The sequence below is a fragment of the Microtus ochrogaster genome, linkage group LG5 (assembly GCF_000317375.1).
Source record: "Microtus ochrogaster isolate Prairie Vole_2 linkage group LG5, MicOch1.0, whole genome shotgun sequence".
Lineage (NCBI taxonomy): Eukaryota > Metazoa > Chordata > Mammalia > Rodentia > Cricetidae > Microtus > Microtus ochrogaster.
In genome coordinates, this window is record NC_022031.1 from 53391260 (window position 1) to 53411121 (window position 19862).

General features: G+C 40.2%; 1 protein-coding gene across 4 annotated transcripts in view; it reads right to left on the reverse strand.

Annotated features, from left to right (window-relative positions):
* The window catches only part of St18 (ST18, C2H2C-type zinc finger), a 123274-nt gene that overhangs the window by 17637 nt on the left and 85775 nt on the right, over positions 1 to 19862 (reverse strand). For 3 of the 4 annotated variants that reach the window (XM_013351942.2, XM_026786742.1, XM_026786743.1), the window contains 4 exons: positions 18846 to 19039; positions 16639 to 16850; positions 8380 to 8628; positions 1762 to 1877 (listed from right to left, as the gene is read on the reverse strand). In XM_013351942.2, the coding sequence (XP_013207396.1) occupies positions 1762 to 1877; positions 8380 to 8628; positions 16639 to 16850; positions 18846 to 19039 (771 nt within the window). The remainder of the gene's footprint in view (positions 1 to 1761; positions 1878 to 8379; positions 8629 to 16638; positions 16851 to 18845; positions 19040 to 19862) is intronic. The other variant, XM_026786744.1, reaches the window with a different exon arrangement.

A 19862-nucleotide genomic window follows, 5' to 3' on the forward strand; every position in this document is an offset into this window, starting at 1 on the left:
CGATCAGGGAAATGCAAATCAAGACAACTTTAAGATACCATCTTACACCTGTCAGAATGGCTAAAATGAAAAACACCAATGATAGCCTTTGCTGGAGAGGCTGTGGAGTAAGGGGTACACTCATCCATTGCTGGTTGGAATGCAAACTTGTGCAACCACTCTGGAAAGCAGTGTGGCGGTTCCTCAGGAAATTCGGGATCAACAGAATGAGGCTTTTAAAAGAAGTTCTGGGATTAACAACACGATGATACAATCCCCTTCTAAGTAGTTTCTCCTTTAAGTACTTATCATATGTTTTAGGAAATGAAAAAAAAAAACTATGAGTATTAGGAATCTCAAAGGGATGCTTGCTTTTCAGGGACTGATCTAAATTGGGGCCATTTAATTCTGTCCCTGTTACTGGAAGGGATATCAGAAAGTATAGACAATAAAATATATGTACAAAACTCTTTTTAAAAAAGTAATGATGATTACATTTTGTGATACTTTTTGGTAACACTTATCCATTGATACAAAATGTGTCTGAACACTGTTTAACTAGGGAATGAACGGCTTTCAAATGCTTAAGAATTTTCACTTCCAAATAGTATTCCAAAAGCACTGTGTTTATTTTCTTTTCTATTTTCAACTATGTTCATTAACATTTTCAAAAGAGGAAAAGAAGTTATACTAATTTCAAGTTAATTATCTGTATATTACCTATGGAATATATAGTATGAACTATAAATTTGACTTGATGAAATGGTAAAGCTTTGTGTATAAAAAGGTCAAAAGAATAAAGAATTCATAGCAATATTATTCCTGATTGGGGAATGATATTCCTAATTGAGTTTCTGATAGGCCTCTGATGGATGGCATAAATTCAAATCTATAGTGACATATATTCTGCAATATTGCAAAATACCAGTTGGGTGATGAAATCTAGGAGGGTTTTTAGATAAAAATATCAAAATTAAAGGAAGGAAATTGGTTAATTCTCTTGGCAATTGATGTTCAAATCTATTCAAGTCAGAGGACAGTTGATAAAATTTCAAAGTTTTGGGTAAGTTGTTATTGTATAATTATCATTTTAAAAAGAAACTGATATAACAAAGATAAGACAAAGATCAGCACACTAATACAGACACAAACAAATCAGTGAGTCCGATCCAAAACACAATGATGTAAGCTGTTTCCTGCATTATATGCTCCTGCCATAAAGTCCTGTTTCACCACAGACCCAAAGGCAACAGAACAAAGTGGCTACGGATAAAGACCTTCAAATCCATAAGCCATAATAAACCTTTACCTTCTTATAAATTGATGAGAGAAAGCTGAGTAACAAAGGGGTAAGATGTGATTTTTTGATTTATGTATACTTTGTATTAATGGCTGAATCAGAATAATTGCTCATTCAACTCTTCTGAGTTAGGAAAAACTTAAGAGGAATGGAAACCCTTTCTTCCCAAGCCATAATTTTCAAAGTAATTACAAGCTTAGCTGCCTCCCCTAAGTCAGGATTTAGATACCATGAGTTGAGATATCTCTAGTTGAGTATCAGTGACCATCATTATCTTGTACGTAAACAACAGAGGTTCCCACCTCTTGTGCTTTTGGAAGCTGCCCTAGTGCAGTGCAGAACACTGTTCCTGCTCACTAGTTAAGATGCCCTGAAGGAGTTAGAACTTTCACTGTAGAAACCTGAGTGCTATCACTCCCAATTGTAAATCTGTCTCTCCTAATTGCCAAATCTTTTCCTGCAGGTAGCCGAGCCCTACTCACGTAATCAGTTCTTTCTTGAGATCTCTTGAATGGAGCTTGGGCTTTGGGCTTGGAATAGAGGTCTCTCCAGCAAACTTCTTTTCCTCTAAATTTTCTAGGGAGTTCACGGGGTCTTTCTGGAAAACAAAACAAAACCAATAAAACCAAAACCAAAAGTGGTGAGTTGAGGGAGGAAGGTAGAAGACGCTAAGGAGCCATGAAAGACATCTGCACTGGAAATGATTGGTGTCAGCTGAGTGGCTTGAAGACTTGCCTTGAGTCCCACAAAGGCTATATATGAAAATATAAAACGAAACTCTGTAAAAGGACATTTCCTGATTACTAGAGGGATTGTATCTGAGAAGGAACACCTTTTAAAAATTCACATCTTTGTTCATACGGAGACATTTCTTCAACTATATGGTTGTTAATATATTGGCACATTTCAAATATTTTTATTAAATAAACATGTCCTAATGAACCCATGAATCATTTTTACATATCTAGCTGTCATAGCAGCAGCAGCAGCAGAAGAAGAAGAATAGAAGGAACATTGTACCAGAATAAGAGCACTGGTAGAACTATCTCAATATGATGCTATTTTATACCAAATTAACAGACTCCAGAATAGCACCATACTATCCTTCATATGGTTTGTGTATCTAAGTATTTTATGTTACTGATTAAAAAAAGCTTATACCAATATGCACTGGAAGGGAAACATGAACATGTACAAACTGCAGAGAAGGGTTTTCTCAATGATCCCTCCCACACACACCAGATTCCTGATAAAGGAGCTTTACACCTGCCCATTGTGCCATTCAGCTTGATGTGGATTTGGCTTAGGAGCAGCTCCATTCTAGTCTAGAATTGCCTCGGCCTTTTGAAAGCTGATATGAAGGCTAAATAAGTGCAATACTGTCTCGGTGTGCAAGGGCATGTTTTCCCACGGAGATATCTATTTTTCACCATGTGGCATGATGTAAAATAATCATTTTATTGTTTTCTTCATCATGGAGTTGAGAACAAAGATTCTCTCTGAAGGCATGTCCATTTACAGATAAGCATGGGAGTGCTTTTGGTTAAAATCTGTGTATGATGGAATGTGGGATTATGGAAGAATTTTAAAAGAAATGATCGATATTATTAAAGTTCAAACTAATATATGGCTAAGATGCATATGAAACAGTGTTGACTGGATACATGCTACTTAATTGGCATGGTAAAGTGTTGAAAAGGGTTTTAACATCATGGTTTTATTGGTGAAGACCTTTTAAACATTTCATGACTTTTTAAACCATAGACTCTTGTGCTTTTAAATTTTTTATACATTGGTTGCATTTTCTGCTTTTACTTTGCCTTCACATTCTACTCTGCAAATCTACAGGGAATGTATCATATGTGTCCATAGCTAAAATAAGTCTCAGGATTAGTTCTGTTACAGAAACATATGATACTGGATGAAATATTAAGTAGCACCCAATGTAGAATTCAATAACATTTTTGAGACTGTTATTCAAAACTTAAAAATGTATAGTTTCTAAAATAGTAATTTTATTCTGTGCATGATGCCCATAAAAGACATGTGTGTGTGCGTTTACAGAGTACACGTGCGCAATCAGATTCTTCAGTGTACAGATGGAAGGTTCCATTGATTTCAGTAAAGACCAGAACATAATGCTAACATGAATAACAGATAATAGCATCTGGCACTTTTAAAATTTTAAGCCCTGAAATCTTTGGATAACTGACAGTTGAATGAAGCTGACAGCCCTAGTTATTTCTCAGTACTTTCCTTTTGAAATATTTTGAAGTTTTTCCAGATTCAGGATATTTTTTAGAGGGCATCTGGACAGGCTATTTTGCTGCGAGAGATAGACAATATTTTCTGAAAATTGCCACCAAAATTAAGCAACTGTTGTGCATATGAACTAGATAACAATGAATTAGAAATAATCACTCAATTTCCAGTGGTGTGAGTGCTGTGATGTAGGGGCAAATGGGAAGAAATGCTTTCAGGTCTTCAAACACTCCTGATGAACTGCTGGGGTAGACTCAGTGTTCCTAAGCAACACAAGGAAAGGGACCTTGTTCCTTAGTCACATCATGAAGATGTGCCAGGGCATCAGCCCTTGGTCCTCATCCTTGGCCCACCTGAGGCAACGACAGCTTCCACACACCGGGTCCGCACTATCTCTTCCCTCTTCCTCCCCATGTCCTCCCCCTTCCCATTTCATTTCCCCTTTTGAAACTTTTCCTATTATTCCCTAGCAATCTCTGTTGTGATTTTTTTCTTTTTTATACATTTCTTCCACTTTACTTTTCCTTTGTCTTTGGTAATCACGAGTTATTCACCAACAACTATACCTTCCTGCTTATGCTTTTTCTTTTCTGAAAATATTACCAAAACTGTTTCACAGGACTGTTGGGATAATAAGACATGGTATAGAAAGAGCTATTTACTTATATATATTTTTACTGCATGTGGTGTTTCTCGAATGTCTTCTAAACAAGGATTCTGAATAGACATTATTAATTTAAGTTACATTTCAGAAATGGTATCACTTGAGCCTCATACTTATTTATCCTCAAGACTTAAAATAATATGTGAAAATACTCTGTTCATAGACTACCTTGGTACGGATGAGGGAACAAGAACAAAGGCAGGAAATTGTACCAGGGAGCTGCAACAATTGAGTATCACTTTTATGTGAGTCTCCATCAACTATGAACAGCTATGAAAGAAGTGGTTAACTCACCCAGTGTCAGCACTGTGAGTCCACAAACCCTTAGCATCCCCCAGTCTTCCTGGACGATGTCAGAGGTATGAATTCCAACATAGCTTCTAAATTCCATTTCGGTTGAACACTGTAGTGTAAGACTGTCCTGTCGGATCTTACTTCAGGAGAAGACCCTCCTTCTCTCCCTCACCCCCCCCCCCTCTCTCTCTCTCTCTCTGTGTGTGTGTGTGTGTGTGTGTGTGCACATGCACAGAAAAATAAAATAAAACACTACCACAAACGTATGTTGAAGCAGCAGGAAACATAAAACATTTGAATCTATACAAATGGACTCATTTTTTTTTAAATTTATAAAAAAGATTGGAAGTAAAGGTAAAATGTTGTTAGGAGACTCATTTTCTGACACACTGGACTCTAGGAAGGACAGACAAGAGGTCAGTGGGAGAAGTGACAGAAGACACACAAGTGTAGTGACAGCCAGACAACCCTGGATGTCCTATATGAGAGGGCAACATACCCAAGGACTCATTGCTGCATTTCTGCACAGACTCACACACTCCTGACTGACACTGGGCACCAAGCTTCCAGGAAGGTTTCTGGTACATAAACTGACCATGGTTCAGTCAACGCAGTCACATGGCCAGGAACAGGATGGTTAAAAGCCTCTCATCACATGGAGTTGAGCTATCAGTACATGTCAGGATTCTTACTTATAGAAGAATGCGATGCCATGAGAGCTACTCTGTAAAGCGCTATTTCTCTCGAAACAGAATGAACTTCTATTTAGCACGCATCATCTACCAACACCCTGCCTGCTGCCTTCTCAGCTCCACTAGGAGGTGGAGCATGGTGCAACTTTGGTTCTTCCGTGTGCACACAGGATGGCAATGGGAGAAGTTTATAGTCATTACTTCAGACCAATAAACTGCCTGTGACTCTCGAAGTATTTGGAACATATCAAATGTTTTTGAGTTAGGGATATTTAACCGATGAAATCTATGCAAGATCTGAAATACTCCAATTAGGTAGATTAAAGTCAGTCTTACTGAATGCTGCTGTGCCCGAGACCATTCATGCTCCAGGTGGTGATGAGGATTGACATGGATCATGCTGGTACAAGGATGTCTTGGCTCAGCACAGTGGGTACCTGCTTAGGTTACTTTTCATTTGCTTCTTAAGAAAGACTCTCCAGCCGGGCGGTGGTGGCGCACGCCTTTAATCCCAGCACTCGGGAGGCAGAGGCAGGCGGATCTCTGGGAGTTCGAGACCAGCCTGGTCTACAGAGCTAGTTCCAGGACAGGCTCCAAAGCTACAGAGAAACCCTGTCTCGAAAAAACCAAAACAACAACAAGAACAACAAAAAAAAAAACCAGAAAGATTCTCCATATCTATCACCATGCACAAAACTTAAGTCTAAATGGATCAAAGACCTCAACATAAAGCCAGCCATACTGAACCTTATAGAAGAGAAAGTGGGAAAATCACTTGAACGCATTGACATGGGAGACCACTTTCTAAATACAACCCCAGCAGCACAGACACTGAGAGAAACAATTAATAAATGGGGCCTCCCGAAACTGAAAAGATTCTGTAAAGCAAAGGCCCGGTCAACAAGACAAAATGACAGCCTACAGAATGGGAAAAGATCTTCACTAATCCCACAACAGACAGAGGTCTGATCTCCAAAATATACAAAGAACTAAAGAAATTGGTCACCAAAAGAACACATAATCCAATTAAAAAATAGAGTACAGACCTAAACAGAGAACTCTCAACAGAGTAGTCGAAAATGGCTGAAAGACAGTTAAGGAAATGTTCAACATCCTTAGTCATCAGAGAAATGCCAATCAAAACAACTCTGAGATTCCATCTTACACCTGTAAGAATGGCCAAGATTAAAAACACTAATGACAACTTATGCTGGAGAGGTTGTGGAGTAAAGGGAACACTCTTGCACTGCTAGTGGGAATGCAAGCTGGTACAGCCCCTTTAGATATTAGTGTGGAGATTTCTCAGAAAATTAGGAAACAACCTTCCTCAAGACCCAGTAATACCACTTTTGGGTCTATATCTAAAAGATGCTCAACTATGCCACAAGGACATGTGCTCAACTATCTTCATAGCAGCTTTGTCTGTCATAGTCAGAACCTGGAAACAACCTAAATGTCCCTCGACCCAAGAATGGATAAGAAAAATGTGGTACATTTACACAATGGAGTACTATACAGCAGAAAAAATAACAACATCTTGAATTTTGCAGGAAAGTGGATGGAGCTAGAAAACGTTGAGAGAGGTAACCCAGACACAGAAAGACAATCATCACATGTACTCACTCATAGGTGGTTTTTAAACATAAAGCAAAGAAAACCAGCCTACAAACCACAATCCCAGAGAACTTAGACAACAATGAGGACACTAAGAGAGACTTACATAGATCTAATCTACATGGAAAGTAGAAAATGACAAGATCTCCTGAGTAAATCAGAGCCGGAGCATGGGGACCTTGGGGAAGGGTTGAAGGGGGAAAGGGGAGAGGCAGGGAGGGGAAGAGAGAAAAATGTAGAGCTCAATAAAAATCAATAAAAAATAAAAAAAAACAAACCAAACAAAAACCAAACCAAACAAAAAAGAAAGGATCCCACGAATAGACTATACTGATCTTGAACTCACAAGCCCCTTGCCTTACTTTCTTGAGTGTTAAAATTACAGAATTACAGGCATGTGCCCCATGCCACTACGTGCAGGCCTGAGGCCAGGGGAGCACCATAGTGGAGATTGAGGCCTTTCCCCTAGTGTGTTTCCTGGACCTCCCTCACTGCTTATCCTTGGAGATGCCAGAGGAGATGCGCAGAAGGGGAGAAGGAGGGAAAGGCAGGAAGGAATGGCGATCCTGCAAACCTATGCTCACTACTGCACATGCTGACTCACTGAGGCAGTAAGCAGAAATCGGATCACTCCCCATGTCTGAAACACAAAGAGCTGAACTATTGTTCATACATATTTCTGCAGCAAACAGCTATGGCAGTGCTTTGAGAACACCACCTGGAAAGCCCCTCAATGATATTTCTGATTAACATCACAATCCGATCGCCCATACTCATCACCAGGGCCCCTTTTGTAATTGTGTGGGATGTAAGTATCTGTCCGGGCCACATCAATGGCTCCCTCTCCAGAAATGAGGAGGACCAGATGCTTTCTACCCTTTCACCAACTTTGGCCCCTCTCAAGATAATCAAGTGTACAAGTATGCCTCCTGGTCTTTGGACTCATTCAGCCTAGATGTCCAGGGACCTTTCAGTTACCCACGTAACTCTCCACAGACATGCCCTATGTCTTGGGACCTCCAAGAGACCTAAGACATGGCTCTGACATGCTTTCAAGATTCTTATTGTTCCTGACTGGATTTCACCTTGACACCGATTCCAAGTGTGTTAGTGAGTCAACCTTTTAGTGTTGAGTAAGGGACCCTACAGGATACTATGAGGACAACTGTTACCATTGTGTGAGTAAAGCTCACTATAATGATACTAATTTATGCAAATGACCTGGAAAGTTGAGTTCCTTAATATATTTCATCTGAAATTTAAAAGCATTATTTTATCTTGATCAGAAACATAAGGCCTGATTAGATAGCTCTTGCTGCTCTCGAAAAGGAATCGGGGTTCAGTTCACAGCACACACATGGTGGCTCGCAATCACGTATAATTACTGTTCCTTGGGATATGATCCCCTCTTGTGACCCTCATAGGCACCAGGCATGCACGTGGAATACATACATAAATGCAGGCAAGTCATTCATATACATAAAAATAAAATGGAAAATCTGAAAAAAGGCCTATAGGAATGTGAAGGAAAAGTTAGAAAGGAAGTCTAGTCGACAGATACACTGACACAATACCTCTTTCTCCTCCTCTGTCTTTCCATGGGTTTTGCTATAGTTGATGGGCACATCCCAGCCTTCTTGGTCACAGAGAGCCTGATAGAAAGCAGCATTGACCAAAAGGCTGCTTGCTTTGAATGGGGAAGAAGATGGGGTTGAAATTGTCGTGTGAGAGGAAGTTGGGGGTATAGACTTGTCCAGGATTCGATTTTTTTTCATGCTTAAGTCCAATGTGCCATTTTCATCCACTTCTATCTCAGCTCCCTGCTAGAGAACAGAAACAGAAAACATCTCAGCAGTTTGCAGTCAGAGCCTAGCCATGTGGGGCTTTTAAGGGATAATTTAAAATGTAAGCTTTTATGGAAGTATATCTGCTTTTAAATCCAGCTTTCTGATTTGCATTGGCTAACGTTCAATTCTTAGGAAGACTTTAAAGAACAGCCCATTAATGGTGCTTCATATTTCTGGGTTTAAACAAAGTAAGCTTAATATAAATGAGATGCATTGGCTAAAACAATTTTACATACTTGCATATTTTAAAGTTGAGCTTCGAAAGTCTTTTCCACCCACTGGAAATATCTTTCCAAAACTCACCATTTTAACATTAATATTTGTATTTAGCAAAAGTAGCACATAACTTCCCAACTCCCTGAATCATCATAATAATCTAACATTATAAACATGCAAATCTAATCAGCTAGAAATGAATTTTTCAGAATACTCTAGGAGTAGGACAGCAACATTCTTCTTAGACCATCTGAACTGGAGAAGGGGACTGGTTGATTGTGTGTCAACCTGACACAAGCTAGAGCCATCGGAGAGGGAGTCTGTGAGGAAATGCCTACATGAGATCCAGATGGAAGACATTTTCTCAACTAGTGATCAATGGGCAAGGGTCCAGTCTATGGTGACTATTGTCTTCGTTGGGCTGTTGGCCCTGGGTTTTATAAGAAAGCAGGCTGAACAAGCCATCAGAAGCAAGCCAGTAATCAGCACCTCTCCATGACCACTGCATCAGTTTCTGCCTCTATGATACAGCCCTGTTTGAGTTCCTGTCCTGACTTCCTTCAGTGATAAACAGCAAAGTAAGAGTATAACCCAAATAAACTCTTTTCTTCCCAACTTGCTTTTTGGTCATGGTGTTTAATTGCAGCAACAGAAACCCTAAGACAAGAAGCTTTGTTCAAGTGAGGTGAGTGGGAAGGGAGAAGTGATTGTGGAAACTGACTTCACTCTGTGTCTCTGAGCTTCAGTTCTGTAATGAAGATTTAGGACGAAGGTCTTTTTTTTTTTTTTTATGGTGTTTCCTTTGAGACATAATAGTGATGAGGTTTTCCAGGCCCACCATCTTTGGGATCCCAAGCCAAGCTATTAATTGTTTCTGAGGAGAAGCCTGTCTGCCTAGGTAGTAGCCACCACAGGACTCCTCCTGTGGCCCAGTTCTTCAAGATTTGCACTGTGGGGGGCTTTTGCCAACATTACCAGATCTCCTCAAAGCATGGGAAAACATGCCTATCAACTCTCTAAATAAATGAAATAACCTTGCTGTTATTTCTAGATCACCTATCAATTTATAGTTAACTTCTTGTCCATTTCTCGACTTTTCCATTTTAGTCGGCCCCTTAGATCTTGTGGTCACCAGATACTGTCCAGGGCATGTTTTAATGCCCTGCTCATGCCCCTCTTGTCAGCAGTCACACAAGCTGGATTGGTCCTTGATTGAGAAATAAAAGGCCCTCTTCTTTTTTGTTTGTTTTACCTGCAAAGTTCCTATCTAGTCTTTCAGTCCATCAGCATTTACGGGAGGTAAATACACTTCTAATACAGCAGGCTAAAATACTTTGGCCATATTTTTCTGTCCCGTTTTAGTAAATAGTTTAATCTCCTGTGATAGTTTTAAGCCCTGAATTTGACATTACAGCTTATCCAGGATAATAACATAGAAACCACAGCATCTTATGCCATCTGTATAATATCAAATACATTTTATGCTAGCATTAATAAACCTCTGTTATAAAAAAATCCAAGATATTAACCATATCAGAGCCAGCAGCCCCCCTTCTTCCATGAGCTCACAGTACATTCTGCCAGTCGGGCATCAAAGCAATTTTTGCTTTGTAGCTGATGTGTAACTCTAGCAATGAAACAGAGCAATAGTAATCAAGTTTAATGGCCAACGTAAAGTAAAATGCTAAATATTGTAGTTGCTGACATTTTTCATAAAAAAAAAAAACTTGGGTTAAAGCTGCACAACCAACATTCACATAAAATTCCAGACCTCTGTGACAGATGGCTTAGGAAAGAGAAGCCATGTGACTGGGCTGCAGAGTTTTATAGTGCAAAACCCATAAATAGTGCAGATTTAAGCTTTGAAAAATACCAACTATTCCAAGAATAGTTTCATATATATGTACACATATACACATACATATTAGTTCTTATAAAAGTATTTCAAATATTGTTTAGAATTTAGAGATTCTAGGAGCCATTATAATTATTTGTGCTGCATAATTTGAAAAAATCTCACTCCTGATGTTTGGAAGAGGTGTCTCAGCTTGCTGCACAGGGCACCTGACTTGGGGAAAGGGGACGTCCTGGGCTGGGGATGGGAGTACAGATGGGCTTGAAGTAAGTGCGCAGATGCATCCAACAATTGCAGTGCAGCAGGAAAGGCCCTTCTACCCACGATGGGGATCACACATTCACAGCATGGGTTTTTATTCAGATACCACCAAGCATTATTTTTCTATGCTTTGAACTCCAAATGTCAGCCCAGAAATCTGAGTGATGGGAGAGGCAGGGCCAGAGCTGCAGCTGAGGCGGCTCCTCCCTCTGACACCCTCCAACACATAGATTTCTGCAGCGCTATTTGGCATCTTTCTTGTAAGTATTTATACTTTAAGTGTCCTTGGGCTGGCTGTATACCTTTCAGCTTAGGAGAACATAGGCCATCGATTGATGCTGCCTTTGAGTTGCCAACCTTATGGCGCTGGGTGTGTTCATTGTATTACTGAGGACCTGCACAGCATGATCATAACAGAACAGGGTCCAGAGAAGAGAAACTGAAAGAGCAGATTGTTCTGACTTTTTTTTGGGGGGGGTGGGGTCCTTTATGAGTAATGGCTTCTAGTGTAAGGTCCCAAGTTTATTAGGGATGATGGTGGAACTGAACGTTACAGACATAGTGATTGCCATCTTCATCTCTCCTAGATGTGAGATAGATCTAGTGGCCTGGATGTCGAGCAGCACCTCTGTTAACTAGAACATCGCCTGCTCAGTGAGACAGAAATGAGGAGGAGCCAGCGACAGGTTAGCAAGTCCTACACGACTGAAGACGGAAAGGAAGCCCTCTCCATCTTACTCAGCAGTAACTAACTGCTTCCGCTGTAAAGATGACAAACATGTAAAATATGCTTATAACATAGAATTATGCAGTTCAGAGAAGAAATGACTAACCCAAGGTGTGAAATTGGAATGAAATTTAGAGCTGCTTCCCCAAATTTCTAGGCCTTCTTCAAGCAAAACACACATTTTGAGTTTGAAATCATGCTCTATCAGGCTCTTGATATGACAGTATATGAGCCATAAAGCATTTTAGAAAATAATTATGGCTATGTGTGAATTCAAATTTCATTTCCAGCAATTACAGCCGTGCCACTCGCAGAAAATTATTCAGTATTTCTGTACCACCATTTCTTCCATGGCAAAATGGAAAATTATTATCCATGTTGTTGGCTTTAGGAGGCTTTAGAAGGATTAACATGGTCAGAGAGCTGCAAAGGCTACCTAGCACATAGTAGGTATTCTATAAATCTATCCCCAGCGAGACATAGCCCTCAACATTTCATTTGTTTACATGTCTTGAGGCAGGATCTTGCTACATAGCCCAGGATGGCTTCAAGCTCCTGACATTCTATCTCGGTCTCTCTGGTGCCAAGGTCTCAGGCTGTACCACCATGCCTAGCAAGGAGCTATCTATGGGTATCTAGTTACAATACACCTATAGACTCAGTTCTTTATGATCCCTGCCTCAAGACCCTCATCACCTTTCACTCGGTACAATGTGCTCCGATGTTATAAGTGGCTTTGAGTTCTAACCACCCAGGGGCCATTGGGGTATTCCTGCGAGCAGGCGGCACCGATGGCATGCTGTTTCCAGGCCTTGTTCAAGCAAAAACAGACTTTGAACTTTAAACACTTCAAGTAAGTGTCAATTTTTTGTTTTCTTTTAAGGAACTGTGCATATGTCACTTTGTCTAAACAGGTGGGGAAAACACCAAAACAAATAACAGAACGCTTGGCAAGCAGCAGGGATGAGGATAAAGATGGGTTGGAAGCCTGTTTTACCTCTGTGCATGAGAATGGGGGTAGAAAAAGTGGACCGGATCTGCCACAGGCTGGCACAGCTCTCAGGGGCATTTACAGAACGTTCTCAGCAATTCCAGGATGCTCACTCTCTGGCCATCTACACTCATGGCTCTCCTACCTAGAGTCATAGTGGTCAGGCAGGAGTACCATAAGGTGTGTGACAGTGTGACCAATTTATGTTTCAAAATTCCTATTTATGTCAAATAAAGATGGAGGACATTTTCCTTATCTTAGAACCAACAAAAGCACTAGAATAGAAAAAAATACTAGTATTTCAGACAAAATGACCTTTTAACCTGTATGATGTTTACAAGAACTAATCGTACAAATTATTCTCTCCTTTCTTAATTTCTTAAACCACATGAAAGAGATCTGGTGGTATGACTAGGTTACTCAGAGCTAAAATGGTATTTTAACACAAATAGTTTCTCCTAAAATATAAAATGTAGTGAGCTCTGGTTTGGAAAGTTACCAGACATGTTAGACATGGCTTGATGTTCTTTGCACAGTTATGGTGTGTACCTGGTGTGTAAAGAACACAGGTTGATTAAATGGACAACATTGTGCATAACAGATTAAGTTATCTATGTCATCTGTGGTGGTCTGAATAAAAATGATCCTCGTAGATTCATAGGGAGTGGCGTTATTAGGAGGTGTGGCCTTATAGGAGTAGGTGTGGCCTTATTGGAGGAAGTGTGTCACTAGACGGTGGGCTTTGAAGTTTCAGAAGCTCAAGCCAGACCCAGTAACTCACTTGTCCTGCTGCCTGAGGATTCAGACGTAGCTGAGACTTCTCTAGACACCATGTCTGCCTGTATGCTGATACGCTTCTGACCATGATGACAATGAACCAGACCTCTGAACTGTAAGCCAGCCTAAGTTAAATGTTTTCCTTTAAAAGAGTTGTTGTGGTCATGAGATCTCTTCATAGCAATAGAAACTTGAACATCGTCCCTCATGTCTTTATATTTACCTAGGGACTCAGAGCTTCCTTGACCCTCTGAAAACCATCTGAGTGTTTTGCAGATCCCCAATTCAGAACCCTACTTAGTGTGGAGTCTGTGGCGTCCCTGTAGAAAAATCTGCAAGCACCTGAGGTGAGGTTTCAGCACATTTAAGTTTTGCAGGCTTTGGCCTTCAGACCTCAGTGTTCTCTTTAATAAATTCTCTGATTTGTGCTGTGAGCAACCAAAGAGATGTTCACAGCAAGTTGTTTCTGGATGGAAACAAGAGGAAAGAAAAAAAAAAACAGCCATCTCCAGTTCAGATGGAAAGCACCGTGAAGCCACCTGTGCAAGCCCCAGCCTCCACAGGCCCACTTCTGCCTCAGCCGTCCAAGGACAGGGCATTCCTTTCCTACTGCTTATCAGTAAGCTCCTTGAATTCCAGGTCTGAAGTCAGGCTAAAAGAGTGGTTCTCGGCCTCCCTAATGCTTCAACCCTTTAATATCGTCTCATTTTGTGGTGACCCCCAACCATAAAATGATTTTCGTTGCTACTTCATAACTGTAATTTTCCTACCATTATAAATTGCAGTGAGTTTTCTAATGCTATTAGATGACCCCTGTGAAAAGGATATTTTATCCCCAAATGGGTCACGCAACCCATAGGTTGATGACCACTAATCTACCCAGCAGTTGAGGCAACCCCAGTGCTTAGCCCCACTTGCCAATGTGTCTCATATACTGACACAATGATAGAATAAGAAAACACATTTTCCTCATTTGCTTCTAAATATGAAGCATAGCAGATCTTACGGCTGTGAACTTTGAGAGATAATGGCACTAACAACCTGTGACAGAGAGCAAAACTCAAAACTACTGGAGGAAGAATTCGGCTGGCACACAATGCTCAGGGGAAGATGGCCGCTAATCCCGGGTTTGCTGGCAGCAGCAAAGCCGCACACCCAGCACGGTTTGTTTAGATGCAGGTCTGAAGGGTTAATGAACCTGTGTTTGTTTTGCTGTGTTTCTAAAAGAGTTGTTTCAGCAAATTTGTGAGCAGCAGTTCTATATTCAGAACACTAATGAAGAGAGTTCTAGACATTGATACAGTTGCGTGGGGATGGAAGAAGTCTGCTCTGCAGTTCAGCAGTCCTGTTCACAGGGATGCTGGGGAAAGGGTTTATCCTACGTTAACAACCACTGTTTGCCTTTCTCACAGAACTTTTTAAAAAGATCGCTGGCCTAAGTGGCTCCTTTTAAAAGCTGATCTAAGCCCTTTCTGTCTCCACTGTCCGCATCCTGGCATCAGTGGGGAGCGGGAAGGGCTGTGCTGGAGAGGATGTTGTCTTGGGAATGCCAGGTCTGCTGACACACGGAGGGGACAAACAGACTTTAGAAAAGGATAGTATGGCCTTTGGAAATGTGGTAATTACGCAGGTGTTTTTTTTTCTGATCATAAACGTGGCTTTAAAAGGGAGCCGACTGACGAGAAAATGCCACTCAGCTGGTAGTCATCTCTGTTACTTGCTTGACATCAGCCACTTAATGGAACCTGAAGATCTCGGGTGACAGAAGTACCCAAGATAGCAGGAAATGTGTGGGTGCGCAAGTGGACAGTGTTCATCCTGGCAGTTTCGCCAGCTGCTTCACCTTGAATAACCAGGACATGATGGCATAACCCATCTCCTCTAAGACAGCATCTAAGTCAGGCAGAAAGCAATAGGAAGGAAGATATTGGAGTATTTCTGGAACCAGGTACCTCTATAACATTCTTAAAAAGGGAGAATAAATCAGGTCTTAAAATGTCAGTTTGAAAATAAAGTTGCATTATACAATCCCTCAATTTTTTCTCCTGTGTCAGTAATTTGTGACTGGCATTATGAATTCAGAGAGTTGCATATTTTCTTCACATTTTTAGAGAATATTTTTTTCCTTTGTTTAAGAACCTCATTTGTTTAAAGATTGTTTTTGAGTGGGTTTTGGCAACCACCTCTTCCTGGGGTTTACTTGGCTTGGCTTCTTCCAGAAGCTAATTCTGATTCTTCTGTCAAATGCTTGGTGGCACAGCGCTACCTGCTTTCCTGAAGGCCTGGCACAGCGCAGGCAAGCAGCTGACCACGCAAGGATGGAGCTGCCCTTAAAGGGAAATGTCTCAGCTTGTGTTGCACAGACTTCAGGGTCTGAGAGTCACTCAGGAAATCAAGGGTAAAATCCGTGGCAAGAGAAGGTCTGGGCATTCTATGTCGGCAGGCTTCTAGCTATCTAGATAGGTGGCAAGCTCTTTAAGTGAGGCTGTTTGTACAAACAGGGGAAACATTGAGCCCTTACAGCTTCTGCTGTGGCCCACTGCATGCAGGGTCTTTGGGTATTCACTGGGTCACCGTATGTGTGACTATGTATTTCCCACAGTTAGAAAGGAAGGCTACAGAAAGTATGATTAATCTCTTAGGAAATGCACTGTGTTCACAAAGATCCTAGAATGTGGTTCTGGATTGAATAGTAAAGCTTCTCCTCTCCTCAGTCTGATAAGTCACTGTACTGTGGGTCTTATTAGAATACTACAACCTAGACGTCCTCACGCTGTGCAGGGGTGATACGGACAACACAACTTCAAGGTCAGTTTCAAGAATGTTCCACCAGTCGCTGTTTCTAAGTGGCTCTGACCTGCAGACGGCAAACAGCTTCCACCGTAGAGATACCGTAACAGCAGCTCTTTTTCCTTGCTCACCAAATGCATCCTAACAGAAACAGTGATGACATTTTCCTCAACCGTCCTCATAAGGCACTGCTCCGCAAACTACTAGACCCCCAAGACAAGTACACATCCCTTCCTTGAACCCATTGAGAGCTCATCCCGGCTTGGGTGGGAGTAGAGGAAGCAAGTGGCTGCAGTAAGGAACATGAAAGGTGCTTGATTCTCAAGTCTCACGTGCTGGCCCACCTTCTATGCTCTTGGCCTGGCTTACCTTGGCACGCAGGCCCTGTGGTTTGTTGGAGAGGATGTCTGTGGCTTCCCTGCAGCGGGTGGAAAGGTTCAGGATGGCAGCAGCTGCTGCTATGTGGGTGTCTTCACTGCACTGACCATGGCCATAAGAGCTGGCACGGATTGTGCTCTGTGTGTGGGAGCCAGCACTAGGCGGCCCATTAGGAAATTTCACTGGATTTGAAAAATGCTTTGCTGTTGAAGAGAGACTTGATTAGCAATTGCATGTACTCGGCTTCAATCATCAAAGATTTTTTTTTTTAAAAGAGACAAAACATCTTTCATTAAAATAAATTAAAGCAGAACCATTATCTGTTGGTACGTTAAATGAAGGTTACACAGCCAGGTTTCACCAAGGTGCACAGACCCGAGGAGGCAATCCTTCAAAGATGCCCATTCTCTTAAAGAGTTCTTGCATTTTCTTTATAGGTAACAGAGACTCCATCATCAATGTTACAGGGCAGGTGTATTAGCAACATGTATGAAAATTGTAGGTCAAAAAAAAATGAGCAAAACCCATCATACATTGCAAACAGTCCAGGACAGGTGTGTGCGCGAGCTGAACAGGCTGAAGACCATGACTCAGCACCCTTCAGGGGCTGCTCTCACTGAGGTTTCTGCTTAGACACGGGGTGTACTTTGATTACTTGGAATGAATGCTTGCTCTATTCTTAACAGAGAGGGCCTGTTTTCAAGGTGAAGAGAAAGGCTTTTAGTTACCAAGGCTGACCTTCTGTGTTTTGTTGTGGGTGTCACAGCTTTTCTGAGGACAAATTTCTCTTCACTGAGGGCTGTTTGTGAGCTTCACTCAAGGTAATGGAAGATACACCCAGGATACAACGATATGAAAACACTTAGCTATTAGTTTTGGATTAAGTGTTGCTTATTTTAAAGATTTGCTAATTGTTTTCTAAAAGATATTGCTGAATATTATTCTTGTAACTACAAGAATACTAATGTTAGTAACTCTATTATGGTTTTTTATAACTAAATCCCAAACAATATGAGTCATTAGTGCACTCTTCATTTCCCTGCATGTGAATTAAGTAAATATGCACATATATTCATTGTACACATATAATAAAAATATTTATGCAAATTGGGCTGCTAGATAAAAACATTATGTGTGTACATTTTGTTATCTAACAAGTTGCCAGTTGCTACTCAGGTTTGTTGGGACCACTTTTGATTATGAGCAAGCATATCTTTTTTAATATTATTATGTGTTCATCAATGATGGATAAATTTTTTCAAGTTCCTGATCTATCTGGAGGGGGATAAAGGGTGAAAACCCAGACTCTGTACATGTTAGCAATTGCTGAATCCATGGGATCCCCATTGCCAGGTTCTTAGTAGCCTTCTAAATTCCTGCAAGCATGGGTCAACACGACATAATGAAGCAAACACTAAACTCACAGGATGCTAGCTCCATTCAGGTGTAAGAGCTGAAAGAGTCATCGATGTTTAAGGCTGCAGTAAATGCATGGTCCACAGAGGACTCCAGGTGGGTGGGTGTTTCTTACTGAATTTTCTGCATTTGGTCCTGACACCTGCTTCTCCATATTTTCATTAGCATACTTAAAAGAAATGTATATGCAAGGCCACCAACTCTTCTCCACTGCACAGCCATTCAGTTCAGCCTTCTCCACTCATGTCAGAATTAATGAGACTACTATTTAACCTATTTTGAAGGTTTCTATATAAACAAATCCTTAAATTTATTAGTCAATGTTTTCATAGTCATGTTTTTATCCTAGTAAATTTCAGATTCCTTAATTGACTTTCTTGAATTTTTCAGCTTTCCCTACCTTCAGTCTGATGTCTTTTGATGATTTAAGTATTTTAAATAGTATTACATATTTCATATTATTAGATTGCCATGATCACAACATGAATTAAAATAATATAGTATAACAGCTGTCATAGTTTTAAATATATTAATCACGATCCTAATGATCTCCTTAGCACTGTTATATTTAGATTCAATAATGGCACTATCTGGGAAATAATTAATGACTTTCAATATTCAGTGTAACTTTGATATAAAATTTGTAAGAATAGTTAACTTACTTATTTCACTATTCTTTCCTGTGATCTCTAGAGAACACATTATATATCTGAATAAATAACCCCCTCTACACAAGATGCATTATAGGGTAATGAGTGTTAGAATTAAAATTTGAAGCTTACATTCAGGAAATGGTGGTGTTTTTTGTCCTTGCCCTGTTTGTAGGAGAGGACGTTTACCAAAAACTTGTGCATCAAAACTGGCATAATCGAATGGTACTTTCCCAAACTTCTCTTGTTCTTTTGATGCAGCGGCTCTTGGAGAGGCGATGGCTTGTGAACGGAAGTTAAATTCAATTTGCTTCACCAAAGTCGTCCTTGTAAAAGGCAAGAAGTAGTTTGAAGAAAATAGAAAGAAACTTTTGTCAGGTTTCAAAGTAGATAGAATTGCCACTGCCTACCAAGGATTCCAGAGCTACCACACTTGATTAGGACACAGATTAAGCATGAGAAACCAATGACTGAAACACCCACCAGAAAAAGGATGAGACCAGATAGCTACACTAAGGAATACTCAAAAGTCTTAACTCCAGATGCTTAGATTCCAGCACAAAACCACAATCATGAATAACCATGAAGATATGCCTCTTCCTGAAGCCAGAAACCATATTGTAATAGGCTCACACAAATTCAATTTAGCTAAGAAACAATACAAGGCTCCCAAATAGCAATTATAAATAATTTAAAAAACATTAATGAGGATATGAATAAATGCCTTAATGAAGATTATAAAAACATTAACAAACAGTTGAATGAAAATGATTTAAGAAAGTAGAATTTAACAAAAAACCAGAATCACTAAAGAAAACAAACTAAAATAATATTGGAAATGAAACACGTAGGATTTCAAAACAAATCAAAATATAACCCTTAGAACTAACCCTCACCAACAGATTTAAAGCATGGAAAAGAGAATTTTAAGATTTTGATGGCAAAGTAGAAAAAGTGGGTATCTCAGTCAAAGAAAATGTTAAATCTTTAAAACAAACAAAAAGTGGGCACAACATTCAGGAAACCCAGGAAACCACAAAAAGACAAGCCCATGAATAATGGGTATAGAGGAAGGAAAAGAAACCCAAGTAATAGCACAGAAAATAATTTTAACAAAGATCACACAAGAAAATATCCCATATGTATGTA